This window comes from Brienomyrus brachyistius, unplaced genomic scaffold (assembly GCF_023856365.1).
Source record: "Brienomyrus brachyistius isolate T26 unplaced genomic scaffold, BBRACH_0.4 scaffold36, whole genome shotgun sequence".
Taxonomy (NCBI): Eukaryota; Metazoa; Chordata; class Actinopteri; order Osteoglossiformes; family Mormyridae; genus Brienomyrus; species Brienomyrus brachyistius.
Window position 1 is genome coordinate 50,462 of NW_026042311.1, and position 20,027 is coordinate 70,488.

Consider the following 20,027-nt stretch of genomic DNA (forward strand, 5'->3'; position numbering starts at 1 on the left):
GGGGAAGATGGTGGCGCAGGAGGTAGTGCTATCGTTTAGCAACCGGAGAGTTGCAGGTTCGAGTCCTGGTTTCTCCTGACCCCATCAAATTGTCCTTGAGCAAGACACTGAACCCCAAATTGCTCCCGGCGTGCAGGTTGGCGCCTTGCATGGCAGCCTCCGCCCCCGGTGTGTGGATGGGTGAATGTGAGGCATGAACTGTAAAGCGCTTTCAGTTCTCATAAAAGTATCCATAAAAGCACATCTCATAAAAGCACATTTACCATGTGTGTTTTGGATTTGGATTGTATTGGTCTGTAGTCAGTCGCTCATGTACATGCTCAATCGCAGTAACATATTCACAGGAATTTGGGAGATTGAAGTGCTAATTCCATGGGGGTGTATTCAGAGGGAAAGGTGTGTATGTAGGGCATGTCCCCCCCCCCCCCCCCCCCTTCGTGGTGTTAGATATTCTGTTTCCCCCCCTGTGTGTTAAGTAGTGGGTTTGCTTTTGCATGTTTAATAAAAGATTGTACTACACTGCTTGTCCTGGCATATTGCCTGTGGTTTGGGGGGAGGTTAATCTGTGTGTGTGACCATGAGTGACGCGACATGTGTGCTACAGTATACATCCAGTATGTAACTGTATAAAGTAAAACTCACTGAGTAATATAAAATGCAAATGGATACTGTAATATGAAGCATTGCAGTAAGAGGACAATATTACAGTACAGGGCACATTGTTGGATTACATACCTGCTGGCTCTATGAAATGTTTGAATGGTTGAGGACATGGTTGTTCTCCCATCATTCGGCCGACCAGCCTCAGCCATTGTAAGGCCATGATTGAGGACCTAAATATATATATACAGTACTGTGCAAAAGTCTTAGGCAGGCAAAGAAAATGATGTTTAGATTATCCTCGTGTTGGTGTAAAACTATGATATGATGCCTGTCAAAGTGTGTCAGCTTCGCCATTTCAGAACCTCTGCTAAAATCATCCTAGTATTTGCAGCGACCGTCCAGTGCAGCCATGTATTTTTTGACTTGACCACTAACACACCTCATACAGCTAGTCAATCTCTCACTGACTTTTTAAACCAATATATCTAATTATTTAATTGAGCTGTTGGGGAAATTTAACAAAATCATGGAACGACTGAGGTGCCCCTGAGGAGAAGTTTGGGAACTGAAGCGGTGTTCATCTAGCCATCCAACTAGATATCAGTAACTTTTTAGAAAACATAAGAAATTATTACTAGTTTTTATTGTGTTACTCTTAATTTGCACACATTCTAATATTAAATTGTATTTTTTGTTCTAAGCCAAAGTGCACTTGCTACCCAGATAAACAGCTTTAAACATTTCTTTGGACTGCCTAAGACTTTTGCACAGTACTGTACTGTATATGGTAATGCTAGATTGATAACTCCTATCAGTGTTGTGTTTTTGGTAAATATGCTAAATTTGCTGATGCAGTCTTCTCAGTTGCCCCTTTGTCCGCCTTACTTACTCTTGCTATGCCTGCTATGTGCTCACTCTGCGTGCCTTAATTATATTATGGTGTTTTATTATTAATTTATTCATAATCATTGTTATTTTTTCAACCTCTGTGTGGCCATAATATTTTGGGTTTTATAGTTACAGTTATGTGGATTAATCTATTTTCTCTGTGTTTTACCATGAAGAACAAGGTGTGACAGGGGATGATTTTGTGGACATTGGGGAACAAGATGTTTACCTTTTGTTCCCCAAAAACCTCAGACTGAGGAAATCCCTAATTTCCATTTTAAAACTAAAGGCAAGTAAACTGTCTGTTTGATAGCAAGCTCTGTGTTTTTTGTGGTTTCACAGACATACTGCTGTCAGTTCATGCTTACTGAATATATCATATTTAGTTTCATGATCTTTCCCTCAATCAGTCTGGAGTGGAAGCAGAAGACTTCCTAAAAAATAAGCAGGGAAATCAGCGGCAACACCTGAACAAAAGAGATTCAGTGTAAGTATCACACAGTCCTGGAAATAGAAACTAAAGTGGACAGAGCTGTTAGAACACAGACAGTGCAGGTGGAAGTAGAATCAGCAGAATAAGTGGTTATCACATCAGAAATACTGCTACCATTCATTCTGCTCATTCTATGTCCACCTGCACTCCTCTCTATTCTAACGTTTTTGGTGCAAAACTGATATCTGTCACGCCCGGCTCGTACGATCCTCTTGTGTGCCACGCCCCCTGATTATCCACGTGTGCTTCCCTGATTATACTCAGCTGTGTGTGATTATTTTCGCCCAGTCTTGTGTACTTAAGTCCAAGTCTTGCCTGTGTCCCTGGTCTGTCATTGATGTTTGTCGATGCCTGTGTTCCGTCCTGCCCTTACCCCGAATAAACCCCTAGTTTGCCCCATATTCTGCCTTCCCGCCTGGTCCTTCTACCTGCCTGCCTTCTTTTTGCCCGCTCGCTCGCCAGCCCGCTCGATGGCCCACTTTCCACGGTGATCGTGACAATATCTTTCTTTTTTCTACACATCTCCACCAGGCTGTTATAAGGTCATCCCTGGGTGCATCAAAAATGTGGACCACTGCCTGCAAGGGAGCGGAAATTGACTGGAACCCTGTCATAAGCAAAGTTTGTGCCTCATAAAATTGTTTAGAATCAATGTCTCTAATCAAATAGTTTAATTTCTCTATTTTACCTTTTTACCACATAAAGCACAATGAGCGCTTAAAATTTCAATTCACAAGGTAAAACACCAAATAAAGTGTTTTAACAGAATATTTAATGCAATTTCAAGGTCACAGCAGAGTTGCCCTGCAGCCTCGTCGGCAAAGAGCAGGAAATTCTGAAAAAAGCCTTAAAAATGCTCCGAAACAGGAGGGAGGACCTCCGAAGGTCAGGAAAGGTAATACATACTGTACATAGGGAACCTGCAAGCAAGTTAAAATTATTCAAGCCCCCTGCAGTCAAATTAAATCATGAATGTAATGTCCGGAATACAGACCTAGTCAGCCAAGGCTGAATAATGTTCCTGTTCATGTTCTGCTTCACTTTCCTGGCTTCTCATGTCGTGGCAAAACTTAATTTCTACTGATTCCATTGTCTAGAAGAGAGAAGGACTTCAGCTTCACTCCAACGGTATGTAGCTTATCTGTATTTATACCTTATCATTGTGTAATATATATAGTCATACATTTCATAATTTAGCTTCTAAAATATTGTGCAGTCACCAGCCCAATTGATATTTTTGCCATCTTAATCCTCCCAGGATCAGTACAGTATATGTGCAAACATATTTTATGTGTTTACAGACGTGTAAGACTGCTGAAAAAAGGTGGGAGAACAGTGGCCCTTGGAGGTAAAATGTGTTTTTACATGTTCCCAGTGCAGCTGCATAATTCACTGTACTGCAGTGTCAGGTTTCCCATTGCCCAGCACACCTAATTTGGCTAAAGAACTTGATGATGTTACAATGATCAGTGTGTTGGCCAGTGAAACTGACAATGTGCTGAATTTTGGGAAATTTTTAAATGTATTATAAACACAGTATATTAATCTGCACAATGTAGCAAAACAGTCTGAAACGTAACTGAGATACAGAGGTTATACACTGATCAGCCATAACATGTGAAGTGAATAACATTGATTATTTGGTTACAGTGGCATCTGGCTGTGGGGGGGTTATACAGGTCCTTCTCAAAACATTAGCATATTGTGAAAAAGTTCATTATTTTCTGTAATGTACTGATAAACATTAGACTTTCATATATTTTAGATTCATTACACACAACTGAAGTAGTTCAAGCCTTTTATTGTTTTAATATTGATGATTTTAGCATACAGCTCATGAAAACCCAAAATCTCAAAAAATTAGCATATTTCATCCGACCAATAAAAGAAAAGTGTTTTTAATACCAAAAAAGTCAACCTTCAAATAATTATGTTCAGTTATGCACTCAATACTTGGTCGGGAATCCTTTTGCAGAAATGACTACTTCAATGCGGCGTGGCATGGAGGCAATCAGCCTGTGGCACTGCTGAGGTGTTATGGAGGTCCAGGATGCTTCAATAGCGGCCTTAAGCTCATCCAGAGTGTTGGGTCTTGCGTCTCTCAACTTTCTCTTCACAATATCCCACAGATTCTCTATGGGGTTCAGGTCAGGAGAGTTGGCAGGCCAATTGAGCACAGTAATACCATGGTCAGTAAACCATTTACCAGTGGTTTTGGCACTGTGAGCAGGTGCCAGGTCGTGCTGAAAAATGAAATCTTCATCTCCATAAAGCTTTTCAGCAGATGGAAGCATGAAGTGCTCCAAAATTTTGATTTCCAAATGACAGAAGCGCCTGACCTGGGCTACAGAGAAGCAGCACTGGACTGTTGCTCAGTGGTCCAAAGTACTTTTTTCGGATGAAAGCAAATTTTGCATGTCATTCGGAAATCAAGTACCCACAGTCAGTGATGGTCTGGGGTGCCATGTCAGCTGCTGGTGTTGGTCCACTGTGTTTTATCAAGGGCAGGGTCAATGCAGCTAGCTATCAGGAGATTTTGGAGCACTTTTTCATGAGCTGTTTGCCGAAATCATCATTATTAAAACAATAAAAGGTTTGAACTACTTCAGTTGTGTGTAATGAATCTAAAATATATGAAAGTCTAATGTTTATCAGTACATTACAGAAAATAATGAACTTTTCCACAATATGCTAATTTTTTGAGAAGGACCTGTACAGTATATAATGTTATATATCAGGCTTCCCCAATTCCAGTCCTGGAGAACCAGTTTGCAAGGACCTGTCAAATACACCTACTAAACCTGGCAATTGGCTGGTGAGCTGAATAAGGTGTTTGAGTAATAACCATCATGTAGTGATTGAAAGTGATTCAGTCTCAGCCATGGCAAATGTAATCTTATGCATAGCTATTTAACAACAATAGTATTCCCAGATTGAGGTGAGTACGAGGACAATCTTTTCATAGCTATTTCCTAGCATGGAGTATGGCGTAAGAGGCAAGTTTATGCATGCAGACAATTGCATATTTCAACTGATATGGGAATGCCACTTTGGGGCCAATAACATGCTGACCTCAGTAAAATTCCAGAAGATATTTTTCAGCCTGGATACTTCTCTACCGTGTAGTAGTTCTCCGCTTAACAGCAACAAGAACTTAACATACATGATGGTACATAAATGTGATCTGCTGATTTCAGATCTGTAAGCATAAATTACCTTTGTTGTATTCCCTGGCCTTCAGGCTAATTGGAGTTGCTAAATTGCCCGTAGGAGTGCATGTGTGCGTGAATGGTGTGTGAGTGTGCCCTGTGATGGGCTGGCCCCCCATCCTGGGTTGTTCCCTGCCTCGTGCCCATTGATTCCGGGATAGGCTCCGGACCCCCCGCGACCCAGTAGGATAAGCGGTTTAGAAAATGGATGGATGGATGGTATTCCCTGGCCTTCAGGGAATACTTTTGGTTTTAGCACTGTTCCCCTGTCGCTGCAGATACTTTGGCATGCAAGCCAATAACTCAAAAACCGTTCGACGAATCCTTTTCAAACTTTGTACAGGTATTGGTGAGGAACTAGAACTGATTTAATTTTGAAACAGTCCCAAAATGGAAGCAGCGCCACATAGTGATAATGAAAAAAGCAGCAGTTTTGATGCTTGACCCTGCTAAGACCATAATTCAATAACCGTTTGATGGATCTTTTTCAGTCTTTGCAGAGGCATTATAGGGGGCTGGAATAGAACTGATAAAATTTTGAGACAGCTCGCCAGCAAATATGAAATATGGCTCTCAGGAAATATGAAAGAGCTTTGTGCGTGGAGATGTGATCTTTCCACATGATTTCAAGTGAAAACATGAAAAGTCATCTTTTTCGCTATTGCAAATGTCACACTATTTAAGGTCTCAGGAAGTCTAGGGGAAGCACAAATATATAGTACATATAGCTGTGTCTCACATAAAAAGGTTGTGCATACTCTGCTCATATTGTTCAAAATGGAGTAACACTTTGCCATGAATTTTTAATTTTAGTATGAGCCCATATAGTTAAGTCTTGACTGTTTACAGGTAAACACTTAAAAAAGATATAGCTGAGGTCCTGGATTCAGTCTCCTGCATTTTCTCTCTAACCCACTCAAAGCATTTCTTGCAGGGATTAATTCAGTATGTTTTAACAACATATAAAAAGACCAGATGAGTTAGGAGCAACACTTTACTTGAGGGGGCACAAATAATGTCATAGTACATCCATCCATCTATTTTCCAAACCGCTTCCAATCCTACTGGGTCGCGGGGGGTCCGGAGCCTATCCCGGAAGCAATGTGCACAAGGCAGGGAACAACCCAGGATGAGGGGCCAGCCTGTCGCAGGGCACACACACACCATTCACTCTCACACACACACCTATGGGCAATTTAGCAACTCAAGTTAGCCTCAGCATGTTTTTTGGACTGTGGGGGGAAACCCCACGACGACATGGGGAGAACATGCAAACTCCACACACATGTGACCCAGGCAGAGACTCGAACCCGGGTCCCAGAGGTGTGAGGCAACAGTGCTAACCAGTGCACCTGTCAGAGTTCGCTGGTTAAAGCGGGTAGTGCGCACAGGCTGACAAGCGGGCAGGAAGCAGGCAAGCAGGCGGAGTACGGGGAAAACGGGGATTTATTCGGGATCGGGACGGAGCAGACAGCACTAAGACTAACTAACATCAATGACGGACCAGAAACTAAGGCAAGACATGGACTGAAATAGACGAGACTGGGCGAAAATAAGTGGACACAGCTGGGCAAGATCAGGGAAGCACACGTGGGTAATCAGGGGGCGTGGCACACACGAGGATCGTACGAGCCGTGCAAGACAGCACCACCATGCCGCCCCTGAAGTAGTACACTCTTACGTAATTTATTAATTAACCAGAAAGTATTAGTTATATACTGATCCCACGTTCGTTCATTCTTAATCATAACAGTTACTGTATTTGTTCATCATTTGTACTTGAGTAGTTACTGAGTTATTACTGAGTAATGTATATTTGAACAATATAAAATATAATAATATATGTGCTATAAATCAACAAACCATTGTCCTTTCCTTTTATCCACTGCAGGGCTGCAGGAAGCAGCATACAGAGGAAATGCCTTGGGCGGGATGGTAGCCCGGATCAGGGCTCACATACTGGCTCACATGTGGGCAATGAAGAAGTAGCACTTCACGTGTACGGGAGAAAAACAGCAGCCAGAGGAATCCTATGCAATCTCAGTGAGAATAAACTCCCCAGACCCAGGACTGGGGCAGGAATTGCAGGATTCTCCTCTAGCATTTATTTTGGCATACTGTATTTATTGCTATTATCCTTCGTACATGTTTATATTTGCCAATAATTGAAATTGAAATAAACATGATTATTATTCATCCATCCTCGTACCGCATATCCTGGAGACGAGGGCCTGGAGCTTATCCCAGGTAGCATAGGACACAATGGTATACTTTTGGATGGGATGCCAGTCCATTGCAGGGAATGCACTCACTCACACACTTTAAGCAATTTAGAGATGACAGTCTATTATTATTATGATACCTATAGTTTTTAGTAGTTTTCACTATTATTATGCTTTTTGCCATGGGAGTCTATGGCAGCCCATAGAGCTGATTGGCAACTTTTTTTAAATTTGGCACATCAATAGAGGTCAGTTCCAACTATTCATACCAAATTTGGGTTCAATCCATCCATCACTCTAGCGCCACCCTCAGGCCAAATTTCAAGAAATGTTTTTGCCTTATTCTCTTTCTTATCATTGTATGATTATGCTATTTACTTTTAAGTATTAGCATTACCTGTCTTAGTGACATCCCATAATACAACTCTGATGACCTGATCACATATAAAACACTTCCCACGCAGCACATTATGCTTTATTATCTATTTATTATTAAAACATGAAACTTTGATGACGTCAATGTATATCCCTGACATAAATCACTGACGTGAAGCTATGGACATCATACTTAACTAGCTGACGTTTTAGTATTTTATATAGCATGATGGGTGCAGATCTAACTTAGTGTATAACTTAGTTTCGGCAGTGGTTTTGCTATATAGAGTCCATCGTCATGATCCCATAGTTAGCGGAAGCGAAAATGGTGTAATTAGTACAAGTACTAAAGGAATGTAATGTAATGTAATGCCGAACAGCTTTCAAAAATGCGGTACCGCAATACCTTTTTGGCACCGGTATCCCGCGCAGCATCAGTCTGCCTGAGATATTTGATAAAGTGTGGATCTTCCTATACGTGCAGCACGAATAAATAAAAACCTCTGCTTTGTATACTTGACAAATCTGTGTGTGTCATCATACTCAAAACCGCCCCAAATAAGCCACGAAATTAACCATGAATTCTACCCTACTGTGGTACACAGCTTTGCTTCTTATGTTTCTTTCTCACAAAAAGTTGCAGGTTGATGACAAAACGTGCTCGCGTCCGGACGAATAAGTGCAACGGGGGGGCAGAACTGGGGAGGGGGGCAGGATGCGATCGTGCTCGGTTGCCGTATAAGGCAGCCGGGCCCAGTGTGGTACGCGCTTAGTCTAATTACAGGTTCTTGTGGGAAGCTTGTGTGATGTATAACCTTGTTCATGTCAGGTTTCGGGCTAGTTGCGAGCGCGATCGCACGGACAGGAAACAGGCAGGCAGAACACGGGGAAACTGGGATTTATTAGCACTAAAACGGGACGAAGCACGAACATCGACTAACTAACATCAATGACGGACCAGGAACGAAAGCAAGACATGGACTGAAATAGACAGGACTGGGCGAAAATAATCGGACACAGCTGGGTATAATGGGGAAGCACACGTGGACAATCAGGGGGGCATGGCACACATGTGGATCGTACGAGCTGGGCGTGACAGTTCGACATACTGATCGCTATGTATCGCGATACAACAGTTTGCAATGTTACCAAAGTGTCATTTTATAATTCCCATATTAAACAAGTTACCGTGCATAGTGCTTTGGGGAGAGACAGACTCCAAGAGTGCAGTTCATTTCACGTGTCTTTAAGTCATTGTCTGATATTATCCAGAGCTGAATGTGTGATTCATGCTTACTACTATATTCTTGCTTTGCAGTTCTTACACAATTTTTTTTCTTATTTACTTCTAAAAGTAAATAAAAAACTTATAAAACTGTCATTATTATATAACAACTATACGTATTATGATGTTATTATTTAGTTATGTTGTTGCTTGGTTACATTTGATGCCTCCGCACGTGGGAAGCTACCGGTTTGAAAGATGCGGCTTCACTTGCTTTTCTGCACCAAGATGGCAAGGTACGTTGCATTTCTGCTCCCATTTTATCGTATAACTTATCTTATTATTTAGTATCTGTCTTTGTATGTACAGTGGTACCTCGACCCACGAACTGTCCTGATCACGAATAAATCGGGTTACGAACCAAATGTTCCAAAATGTTTTGTACCGGTTGTCGAACCGTGTTTCGGGCCGCGAACCCACAAACGTCCCGAAAAGGGTCCAATGAAAGCTCCCCAAAGAACCACCCGAAACGCGAAGAAATGTCCAGTATAATAATAATTAAAAAAATCATATTTTCGAAATTACTGCATTTGACTGTTACTCAGTCTTTTAATGTTGATTGTTTAGTTTTTTGGTGGGATGTTTTGTGGTTCTTTTCCGTGTTTTGGCGTCTTTCGAGCGACCAGCGTATGCTCAGTTTTAATGTTTTATTTAATTTAGCATTTGTTAGCATGTAAATGTAAATGTATGCTCTCAGTTATATGTGCACAGTCTGTCATAATTTGATTGTACGGTAGGGGGTGTTGAGTTGTACTGCGCGTGCTCAAAGTGTATATATGTATGTATAGAGTGACCTAAAGAGAAAGACGGCGATATGTCCTAGTTCATGGTGAATAACGTGTTGTGTGAACTTATTTTTCCATTTATAAATCCTCTATTATTGTTAGTCTTCTCCCGATTTTCTTACCGCTGCACCGACAGTTCGACGTGCCAACAGCATTATTTGTTACAAGTAAGGTTATTTTAATTTAAGTCTATATTCTTGGTCGCGTTCTCCCCATGTCGTCGTGGGCTTTCCTCCGGGTACTTGCTAAATTGCCCGTAGGAGTGCATGTGTGAGTGAATGGTGTGTGAGTGTGCCCTGCAATGGGCTGGCCCCCCCATCCTCGATTTTTCCCTGCCTCGTGCCCATTGCTTCCGGGATAGGCAACCCAGTAGGATAAGCGGTTTGGAAAATGGATGGATGGATTCTTGATCACAGAAAAATATAAAAAATTGAAGAAAATGCAGCGTTTCTGAGGTTTAAACATATTGAACATAATACATATTTACAATATTTGAAATGGGAGAAATTGATTGAGGTCACGCACTTTTCAGGTCAGGAACTAAGTTCGTGAGCCGAGGTATGACTGTATATTGAAATATGTTTGTGTAAAATTCCGTATATTGTTTGGATTATATTTAAATTTTATGTGCAGGTTAGTTAGTGTCATATGCAGGGTTGCCAACCCTCACTCAAGATGTCTTGTAGTCAATCTGTTTTGTTCCATTATAAACCTAAAATTAGCTGCATCAAAAGTGTTGGGGTAGTCTGCAAACACTCCAGACTATTTACAAGGTAGTAAGACTGTTACACATATGGAGATGAATGTGCAGACTTGTCTGGAATTGAGAATCTCACGCCAGCCAGCTGACCAAAGATAGCAGCTCTGCCTGTGCAGTAATGCGGTTGTTGATTGGGAAGGTGTGGGTCAGTGCAGAAGTGTAGTCCACATGTCAGGAGTGACTGACAGCTCCATTGCATTGCCTGTATGTTGTTTTTCCTCATTCAGAATCAGACGAATGGAGAAAGCTGTTTGCTGGAGCGACGACAGATACTGGGCAACTTGGGACAAGTGGGGAGAGGTGATTGACTGGGGAGATGAGAAAGAGCTGTGCTCCCCAGCAGAATCACCTTCTGACCAGGCTGACAGTTCCACTGAGTCACATTCCCGAAGGCGAATTGCCAAGGCAGTTAGCTGGACGGATGATGCTTATTGGGCAGCCTGGGACAAGTGGGAAGAGATCATCTGCTGGGGTGATGAAGAGGAGTGCTCCCAAGTAACTCCACCCACTAGCCAGCTTGGGAGGGATAAGGGGATAGATGTACATGGGTTGGAGGCTTTTGTGATAAATAACAGGACAATCTCCATAAAGCCTGTAGACAACCATCAAGACAGTCTGAAGATAGGAGCTGTGCTGGTAGACCTCTGCCAGTTTGATCTCGAATATTTAGATCAAAGTAAATTTAATTTTGAAATTGTGCAAGTACAAATTGGAGAAGTTGAAGTGGAGGAAACTAGAGAAAAGGCTTTTGAAAAAGCATTTGAATTGGAAATTGTGGATGTGGCAGTAAAAGTTATAAACAGTGAAATCCAGCCGAATGCTATAAATTTGGATATTGTTGAAACTAAGGTGGACAAATTATTATTGGAAGAACTGATCATTGGCGATTTAGAAGCAGGCAATGTGAAGGTGTCAGTATCAAATGGCAATGTGGTGAAGGTACCCTTAAGGTACCCTTCACCACAGAGGAACAGAAGGACCAGGCAACCTTAGACCATACTCTCTGGTGGTTGACTCGTGGCAACTGGACTTGTCTCTGAAAGTTAGAAACGTTTCGCTGCTCATCCAAGCAGCTTCTTCAGCCTGAGGGAGGTAGTAAGTGTCCACATATTTATCCTCCTGGGTAAGTAGTCTAAGGGGGCTCATTGAGTGAAACAAAGTGGCGGGGGGGGGGAGTTGCGGGTAGATGTAACCAGTCCCTCCTACTCCAATAGAGTGGGTCGTTAAGGGTGGTCCACCTGGTGGAGGTGTGAATTGGGTCTGTTTTTTTCCTGGGAATTATTTTTGTTTTGGCAAATGATGAGAGGGCCGCAGGTTAAATTGGAGACAGGTTGTGCCTAATGCCTCTACCTCTGTTGAGTGAGGGGTTGTGCATTTGCACATGCAAAGCTGCTTGGACGAGCGGTGAAACGTTTCTACCTTTCAGAGAGGTACAATGTCTTTGGATGTCTTTTGTCTTGTGCAGTCTGGGAGTTGACTGAATGCTGGGGCGGGGGTAGCTTTTCCTTTGTAGTGGGGTCCGGTGGGGCGCCTTGGGCTCTGTGGGGCCCGGTGGTGCTGCTGCTTTGGGCCCTGTTCTGGATGGGCCTGGGCCCCCCTCCCTGGATGGATTTCGGGGAACGGGGAGTGCCTATGGGGGTCAGCGGGGGAGCTGGCTCCGGGGGGGGAGGTATTTTGCCCCCCCCCATTCCTTTCCTCCCCATCCCTAAATGCTTCCCTCCTCCCGCTCCATCACACCACCACACATGTAGGGCTTTGAGGTGTAGGTGCGTTGCTGGGATGCAGGGTAGGTATTCCTCCTCTGTCCCCTCGCGACCACCTGTACCTCATTCATACACTACAACGTAGACACTCTCATTACTTACTCTCTCATGACACATACATTTAGGGCATTGGGGATGGACACACAGAATGACATCCAGAGGGCGGTCTGTTCATTCAGCCTTACCTCTGGTGCCAGGGCCCACATCTCAATTTTAATCACACACAGACATTGAGGGCTCTGGGGAGAGGCCGAGCTAACACCAGCTGTTGGTGGGCAGGGGGTGGTTAGTGCCATGCCCTTCACCTGTTTTAAAAGCACTTTAGAACAACACACACCAACACCACATCTGAGCGGGCGAAGGGGGGCATGGGGTCTTTTCACACCCCCGTTCCCTGTTCGCCATTTGGGGCTGGGGGCTGAGAGGAAGAGCTGGCCGTCTGGTCGGGGTCTGGGCTGGTGGGCTTCTCGGCTACTGCGAGTCCGGGGTGATCTTCTGGTCGCCAGAGGAAAAATAGGGGTCCACATAGAGTATATATGGGGAGTGAGAGTATGTGTACAGCGTTCATTTCTGTGTGTCTAAATGTTGGGTGAATGTGTAAATATTTGTTTATGTCTGCATGAGGGTGGGAACGTATGCTTGTATATGTGTGTGCCTGTTTGTCTATACACACGTGTCAGGTTGGGTCCTAGACTCCACCTGAAATAACATCTCGGGCACAATAAAGTGGTCCTCCGCAGAGGGGGGGTGGTGGAGGGAAAAAAAAAAAAAAAAAAAGCTTGTGACCCACCGACCGATTTCTTATTTGATTACTGTTGTTCCTTGTCTTGTTTTTGACCCCTCGTGGTCTGCTTTTGTTTTTATTAGTGTCTCTAGTGTTTATCCCCTTTCCTCCTTTGAATCCCTGAGTGAGTCGTCCACTCTCTGTTTCTGCTTGCTCCATGACACGCTGTCGCTCTCAATCCGCCCTGGACCTGTGACAGTATTTCTGTTTTTGCTTTTGTTTGGACGTACTGAGTTTAGGATTCCTAGCTTAGAAGGAATAGTTTAGCCTGTCATGTGTAAAATTGTTGTTAAATGCGCTGATATCAGTGTTATGTCACAGTACCAGAAACTGAAAATGGTACATTTTGTTTTCTTTTTGTTTTCTTGCAATTACTACATACAAATGTTTAATGTTTTGCTGACATCTAATTAGAAAATAAATGCATTTATGCTTTAAATGATCTTTTTGTTGTCTTCAATCATTTCAACAGGTGAAAATGACCTGAAATCAATGAGTTTGAACACTGGACACTACATTCCGTGTTTGTGTATAAAGTCATGTTTAGCGTACATGCGAGTTCATTCATATCCTTTTCCCCAGAGACAAAAAGTAGGCTAGGCTAATGGGAAAAAAACACACAAATATATAGACCTAATGTCAGTGTATTATTCATGAGGTTTTGTAATATCTGAGACCAAATTAAACTTAATCTGTGTATTTAATGGATTTATGTGCTATTGCTACTGGTTTAATTGGTAAATAGGCCTTTTTCCAAGCAATTGAATATTTAAATGGGAATGTTTTACGTTATTGATTTAGCTTTAATCATGAAGTACCAAGCCTGATATCAATCCATGTCTAATGTGACATATTCAGGACATGCAAAGTCTATACACATAGGCACAGACTATGGCTGGGATTCGTGTGGCCTACCCTGCAGATGGGAGGCCAACACTGCATGGTATATATTCTTTAAATTTATTTAATATTAGTTACATAATTACTCATATAGACCATGTTAATACTTAATATTGCATATTATATATAGTGAAAATTATACTCTCATATACTATACTGTGTGAAGTGTATGTAAGTATGGAATATCCATCCATTGGCTGTAGCACTTATCCTATTCAAGGTCAAAGCCAGAAGCTATGGATGCAAGACTGGGACAACAGGAGCTGACCCTGACAGGAAGCTCATCTCATAATGATATTCCCCACACCGTGCTACTTCTTGCAGAGCTTTGCTGGGGTAGGTGGTGTGGCTATCATACCAGCCGGGGGACTGGAACCTATCCCAAGAACACTGGGCACAAGTGGGAACCAACCCTGGGGAATCACCAACACACCACAGGGTGCACACACAACTACAGGACCAATTTAGACTCACCATTCAACCCCTCTTGAATGCTTTTGGACCGTGGGAGGAAACTACAGCGCCTGGTGAAAACTCAGACAAACAGAGGGAGAGCGTGCAAACTCCACGCAGAAAGGACTTGGGATTGAACACAGGACCTTTTTGCTGTAAGGCAGCAGGGCAAACCACTGCGCCACCATGCTGCCCCCGTGTTAAGTATGATAAGTAATATGACAAATGTCTTAGCTTAGCTATAGATATGCATAAAATGTACGGAAAGACGATATAAACATCTTGTTACTGGTTCATAATCATAGTGAGAATATCTTACTGTTATGCAAACGTTAGTGCTTCCTTTGTTTCTGATTTGTGTCTTCAGGATCTCCAGGGCAGCTTGTGGACAAACAGGAGGTGATGCCTATGAAAGGAGACACTGTCAGTATTCAGTGTCACTATACTGACATTTACATTGACATGATGTGGTGTAGGATGGGCAGGGGCTCCTGTGTAGAGAATTCTGGGAGTTTGGATGGGAGGCCTGTGGAGCTCAGTGATGAAAGAGTTTATAAAGTGCTCAGCGTCACAATGAGGCGACTGGAGAGGAAGGACACGGGCTGGTACCTGTGTGTGGCAGAAAACCTGCAGACACTCCTTCCTATTAAAATCAATGCACAACCACACACAGCACTGAATGTAAGTAATTAATTAAAATATGTGAGTCGTTTATACTCTATTAGAAATAAATAAAGGCTAAATGGATCCCAAATCTTTCCCTCGTGAAGGAAGTTGGCGCATTTTTTTGGGAAGAATCTGTTTGGGGGAGGGGGCGTGCACTGTACTCACTGGGGTATTACCAACAAGCACCAGGGTGAACAAAATACTCAGCTAAAGTCAGAGCAAAGCTAAAAAGAATGAAATTAAGCAGTTTTAGCTGACTTTAGCGGACATTCTTATAATAAACTCATTTCTTACGGGTATTATACTTGATATATGAAGTATGTTAACACCCCTTGGCCTAGATTTGTGATCTTTCATTCCTCTGAATCCTTTGCTCATCCCCATTCAAATTCATCCATTGCCGTTAATTTCCTTATTGGATTTTCTGTCATTCTGAATTTTTCAGAAAACCTACTTATTTTGCACAGGCCAAAAATTTTGTCCAATCTTCTACTTTGTAATTTGGCACCCTGTCAGAGGCCCATCCAAAATACTGGCTCACCAAATTTGGGTTTAATCCATTCATTCCTGTAGCAACACCATCAGGTCAAATTTCAAGATATGTTTCTGCATGTAAATTCTGAATTCTTAAGCCTGGGATTATGATCTTTGGTGTGTTTAAAGCCATGGCTTGTCTAACTTCGATTGCACTCATTAATTAAGTCTGTCATATTGTCATTTTGAATTTTCCTGAAAAAAAAGTTTTTTGGAAACCTAGGCTGTTGATCAAATCATCATCAAATTTGGGGTGCATCATCTAGAAGGGATTGTGACCAAAAGTTACTAAAAGTCAGATGCTATGGCCACTATCATCCAATGAATTTGATGAAAAAGCCACTGAACAGGATGTGTGGCTATATTTCAACAAAACTTTGATTGGATAAAATTGATTTGGTGACTGGACTTGGGGCCCAATTCTGAGGAATAAGAACAAAAATAGTGTCATTCCACCACTAGGTGGTGTTGCAATAAGTAAACATGCCTTGTGGCTAATAACTGTTGAATGGATTGACCTAGGGGGGTGGCATGGTGGTGCAGTGGTCAGCAATGTTGCCTCACACCTCTGGGACCCGGGTTCGAGTCTCCACCTGGGTTACGTGTGTGTGGAGTTTGCATGTTCTCCCCATGTCGTCGTGGGGTTTCCTCCAGGTACTCCAGTTTCCTCCCACAGTCCAAATACATGCTGAGCCTAATTGGACTTGCTAAATTGCCCATAGGTGTGCGTGTGAGCGTGAATGGTGTGTGAGTGTGCCCTGCTATGGGCTGGCCCCCCATCCTGGGTTGTTCCCTGCCTCGTGCCCATTGCTTCCAGGATAGGCCCCGGACCCCCCGTGACCCAGTGGGATAAGCGGTTAAGAAAATGAATGGATGGATAGTCTTAGTACCCAGCCTCATAAGTGAAACCTGAGGAACTTTTGACTTGCAAAGCGATTTGTCCATCACATTCAAATGATTTTGATGGTGATGCCGCCAATCACTGTGTATTAACATATCTCAGCAATTCTTTGGTCGTTTGAGGCCAAACTTGGTATTTTTACTTGGGGCCACACCTTTGGGGAGTGCATCAAATTCTGTGTCATTTAACCACTGGGGTGGGACACGTTTCATTGACCTACAATATTTTTTCTAATACATTTTGATGTATTGGCCTTTCAAAAGTAGTTGCTATGACTGGGGATTGTCAGGATTTGTCAGTGTTTTTGTAGCCTTTTGATCACCTTCATATCTATTCATAGACATCGTTTTTAAATGTGCAACAACATGGATTATTTGTGACTGTGAAAGTCATGACAGCCAGCTGATCGGCAAATTTATTTGCAAAGCCTTCACTACATAATGTTCATACCTCAATTCTTTTCATCTTTCCCAGCTAATGGCCTCCAGATTCTACCAGTAGTACAGAAGTACAGAGTAGCACTTGGTCACACTTTAAAGTGCAGTTCAGTCTTTAAAAAATCAACTAGCTAAAGTGCGATTTTGATGATGTTACCACATGTTATATAAGGGGGAAAAAATGCAAACAAGTGACACTATAAATGTATAAATGCAAAATGTTATGTGCTCAGAGCCAGGCTTGTTTAAAAAACTGATTTTAAACATGAATTTCCCAAGTTACCCAAAATGAATTAATAACAAATGTATGAAAAGCACTTCAACTGTACATGGAAAGCAGAACACCACAAACATGCAATTCACACACTGTTATCAGAGCTTCATTTTCTCTGAAGTAGAGTTTATGATATTTGGAGACAATTAACAGCTACACAACAAAGACAAATGACCCATACGAGTATAACAGCATAGAAATGGTATTCCTAAGTAAAGTCCAACTTCACAATTAAGTTGCATCTGTACTGATAAAACGGACAAACTATATTACTTCAATGATGCATTGTTCAGCTTTATTTGCTCTTCTTGACAAAAAAGAATGTCCTTTATTTTACTGTGGGAGAAATAAACACAGTAGTATGATACATATATTTAAAAAAAAAAAATGACACAAACAAAAACATCAGTCCAGTTCCTGAAAATCTGATTTAGAAAAATACACCCCACAATTATGATTAAATTTTTTTATATACAGTATATAATGCTATATATCAGGGTTCCCCAATTCCAGTCCTGGAGAACCAGTTTGCAAGGACCTGTCAAATACACCTACTAAACCTGGCAATTGGCTGGTGAGCTGAATAAGGTGTTTGAGTATTAAAATCTGGGTGCAGACTAGGCCTGCAGGACTGGAACTGGGGAATCGTGGGGAATTGAAAGTTACCATCACCAAAAATAACTTTTATTTTAAAGTTTCATAATGAAATTAATTTGCTCATCAGGATGTTCTGTTTGGCAAAGTATTCCAGTACTTGGGTTTTAAATTATCCATCGTAAATCTTTGTCACCAGATGCACAGTAATCATCCCGCTAAAGCAGAACTACACTGTCATCGTATTAAAGGGGTGAGTGTGCACACAGAATCGGTTGCTCCAGCATCCACAGTGTCATTCTCCCAAGTTACTATACAGCAATTAACAATCACTGACAGCCGCTAGTAATTAAATGCCTAATAACCATCATGTAGTGATTGAAAGTGATTCAGTCTCAGCCATGGCAAATGTAATCTTATGCATAGCTTTAAATGTGCAACAACATGGATTATTTGTGACTGTGAAAGTCATGACAGCCAGCTGATCGGCAGATTTATTTGCAAAGCCTTCACTACATAATGTTCATACCTTAATTCTTTTCATCTTTCCCAGCTAACGGCCTCCAGATTCTACCAGTAGTACAGAAGTACAGAGTAGCACTTGGTCACACTTTAAAGTGCAGTTCAGTCTTTAAAAAATCAACTAGCTAAAGTGTGATTTTGATGATGTTACCACGTTATATAGTAGTTAAGAAATTGAAGTCATTTTGTATAGAAGCGTCTGTTAAATGCTGCACATGTAAACCGAATGAATGTAAACCTAAATTAAATAATAAGACAGTGCCCTAACTTAAAAACTAATAGACGGAGGAGTGTAATTGCCGTTAGGATCAGTTATGCTGCTTTAAATTTATTTAATTAATTTAAATATAAGAATGATATAAACATAACTGAATCCGTAGCATTATTTGATTTAAATGAAGAATTTAGTAATTAACATGATTATAATTAAAGGCATACGTTTGTAAGGAGCTTTCTAGTATTTCTATAGAGGAACTAATCTGGCGTTTGAGTTGCGGTCTGGTCAGTTTTGCTGGTGACATTTTCGTTTCGCTCAGGTAAACGCGGGACGTGTTATGCGGCAGAGAAAGTGTTTTAATTTATAAGTGTCAATATTCATGGAGATTGGAGTTATTGTATAAGCTGCAGTCATAAGTTTTCTTTCTTTAACTCCTCTTGAATTATCACGGCCAATGAGGTATGAGATTTTATGTCCAATTTGCAAGTTAATGGCGTGAGCGAGCTGTATTCTTGTTTGTCTTTGGTTATTTTTAGGAGGATGCCTGTGTTTTTGCCGATTAATTTTATGATTTATGTGCTTTTTTTATCTAGTTCTCATGGCATGCCTGACCGGATGGATATACGAATAAATGCCCGTGATCAGAGATCAACTTGTGTTCGTGATTGAGGGCAGTTACAAGTGGGGGGGGGGGGGGGGGGCTCATAGGAAAGTTACGCATCATCATCGTCATCATCATCGTCATCATCATCGTCGTCATCATCATCATCATCCATCCATCCATTTTCCAAACCGCTTATCCTACTGGGTTGTGGGGGGTCCGGAGCCTATCCCGGAAGCAATGGGCACGAAGCAGGGAACAACCCAGGATGGGGGACCAGCCCATCGCAGGGCACACTCACACACCATTCACTCTTACACATGCACACCTATGGGCAATTTAGCAATTCCAATTAGGCTCAGCATGTATTTGGACTGTGGGAGGAAACTGGAGTACCTGGAGGAAACCCCACGACGACATGGGGAGAACATGCAAACTCCACACACACGTAACCCAGGTGGAGACTCGAACCCGGGTCCCAGAGGTGTGAGGCAACAGTGCTAACCACTGCAGGACCATGCCGCCTGTTGTATGAGTAATATAATGTAAAAATTAAATTCTATTTTATGTCCTTCATAAAGTACAAAAGGCAAGCATATCACACAGGTAAAACACCCACATTTAAAAAATGTTTTCATGAAAGTCTGTAACAGTAGAGTGAAGGAACTGACCAGTGGCTGGGCTACTGATATATGGTATGATGATGACCATTGAATGTTTCTCAACTTCTTAACCGTAAAAAAACACACCACTTCCAGAGA

General features: G+C 42.0%; 1 protein-coding gene across 1 annotated transcript; it reads left to right on the forward strand.

The window, feature by feature from the left end:
* The first annotated feature begins 8,904 nt into the window (after positions 1-8,904).
* On the forward strand, positions 8,905-13,093 carry LOC125722032 (uncharacterized). The gene is made up of 2 exons (XM_048998283.1): positions 8,905-9,311; positions 10,848-13,093. The coding sequence occupies exons 1-2, from the start codon at positions 9,274-9,276 to the stop codon at positions 11,611-11,613; spliced, it is 804 nt and encodes a 267-aa protein (XP_048854240.1). The 5' UTR covers positions 8,905-9,273; the 3' UTR covers positions 11,614-13,093.
* The last annotated feature ends 6,934 nt before the right edge of the window (positions 13,094-20,027 follow it).

Excerpts from the sequence above, each read along its gene's own strand:
- LOC125722032 (XM_048998283.1), top strand. The coding sequence starts at position 9,274 with ATGCGGCTTCACTTGCTTTTCTGCACCAAGATGGCAAG. Across the intron at positions 9,312-10,847 it reads TTCTGCACCAAGATGGCAAG|AATCAGACGAATGGAGAAAG; the intron begins GTACGTTGCATT and ends TTCCTCATTCAG.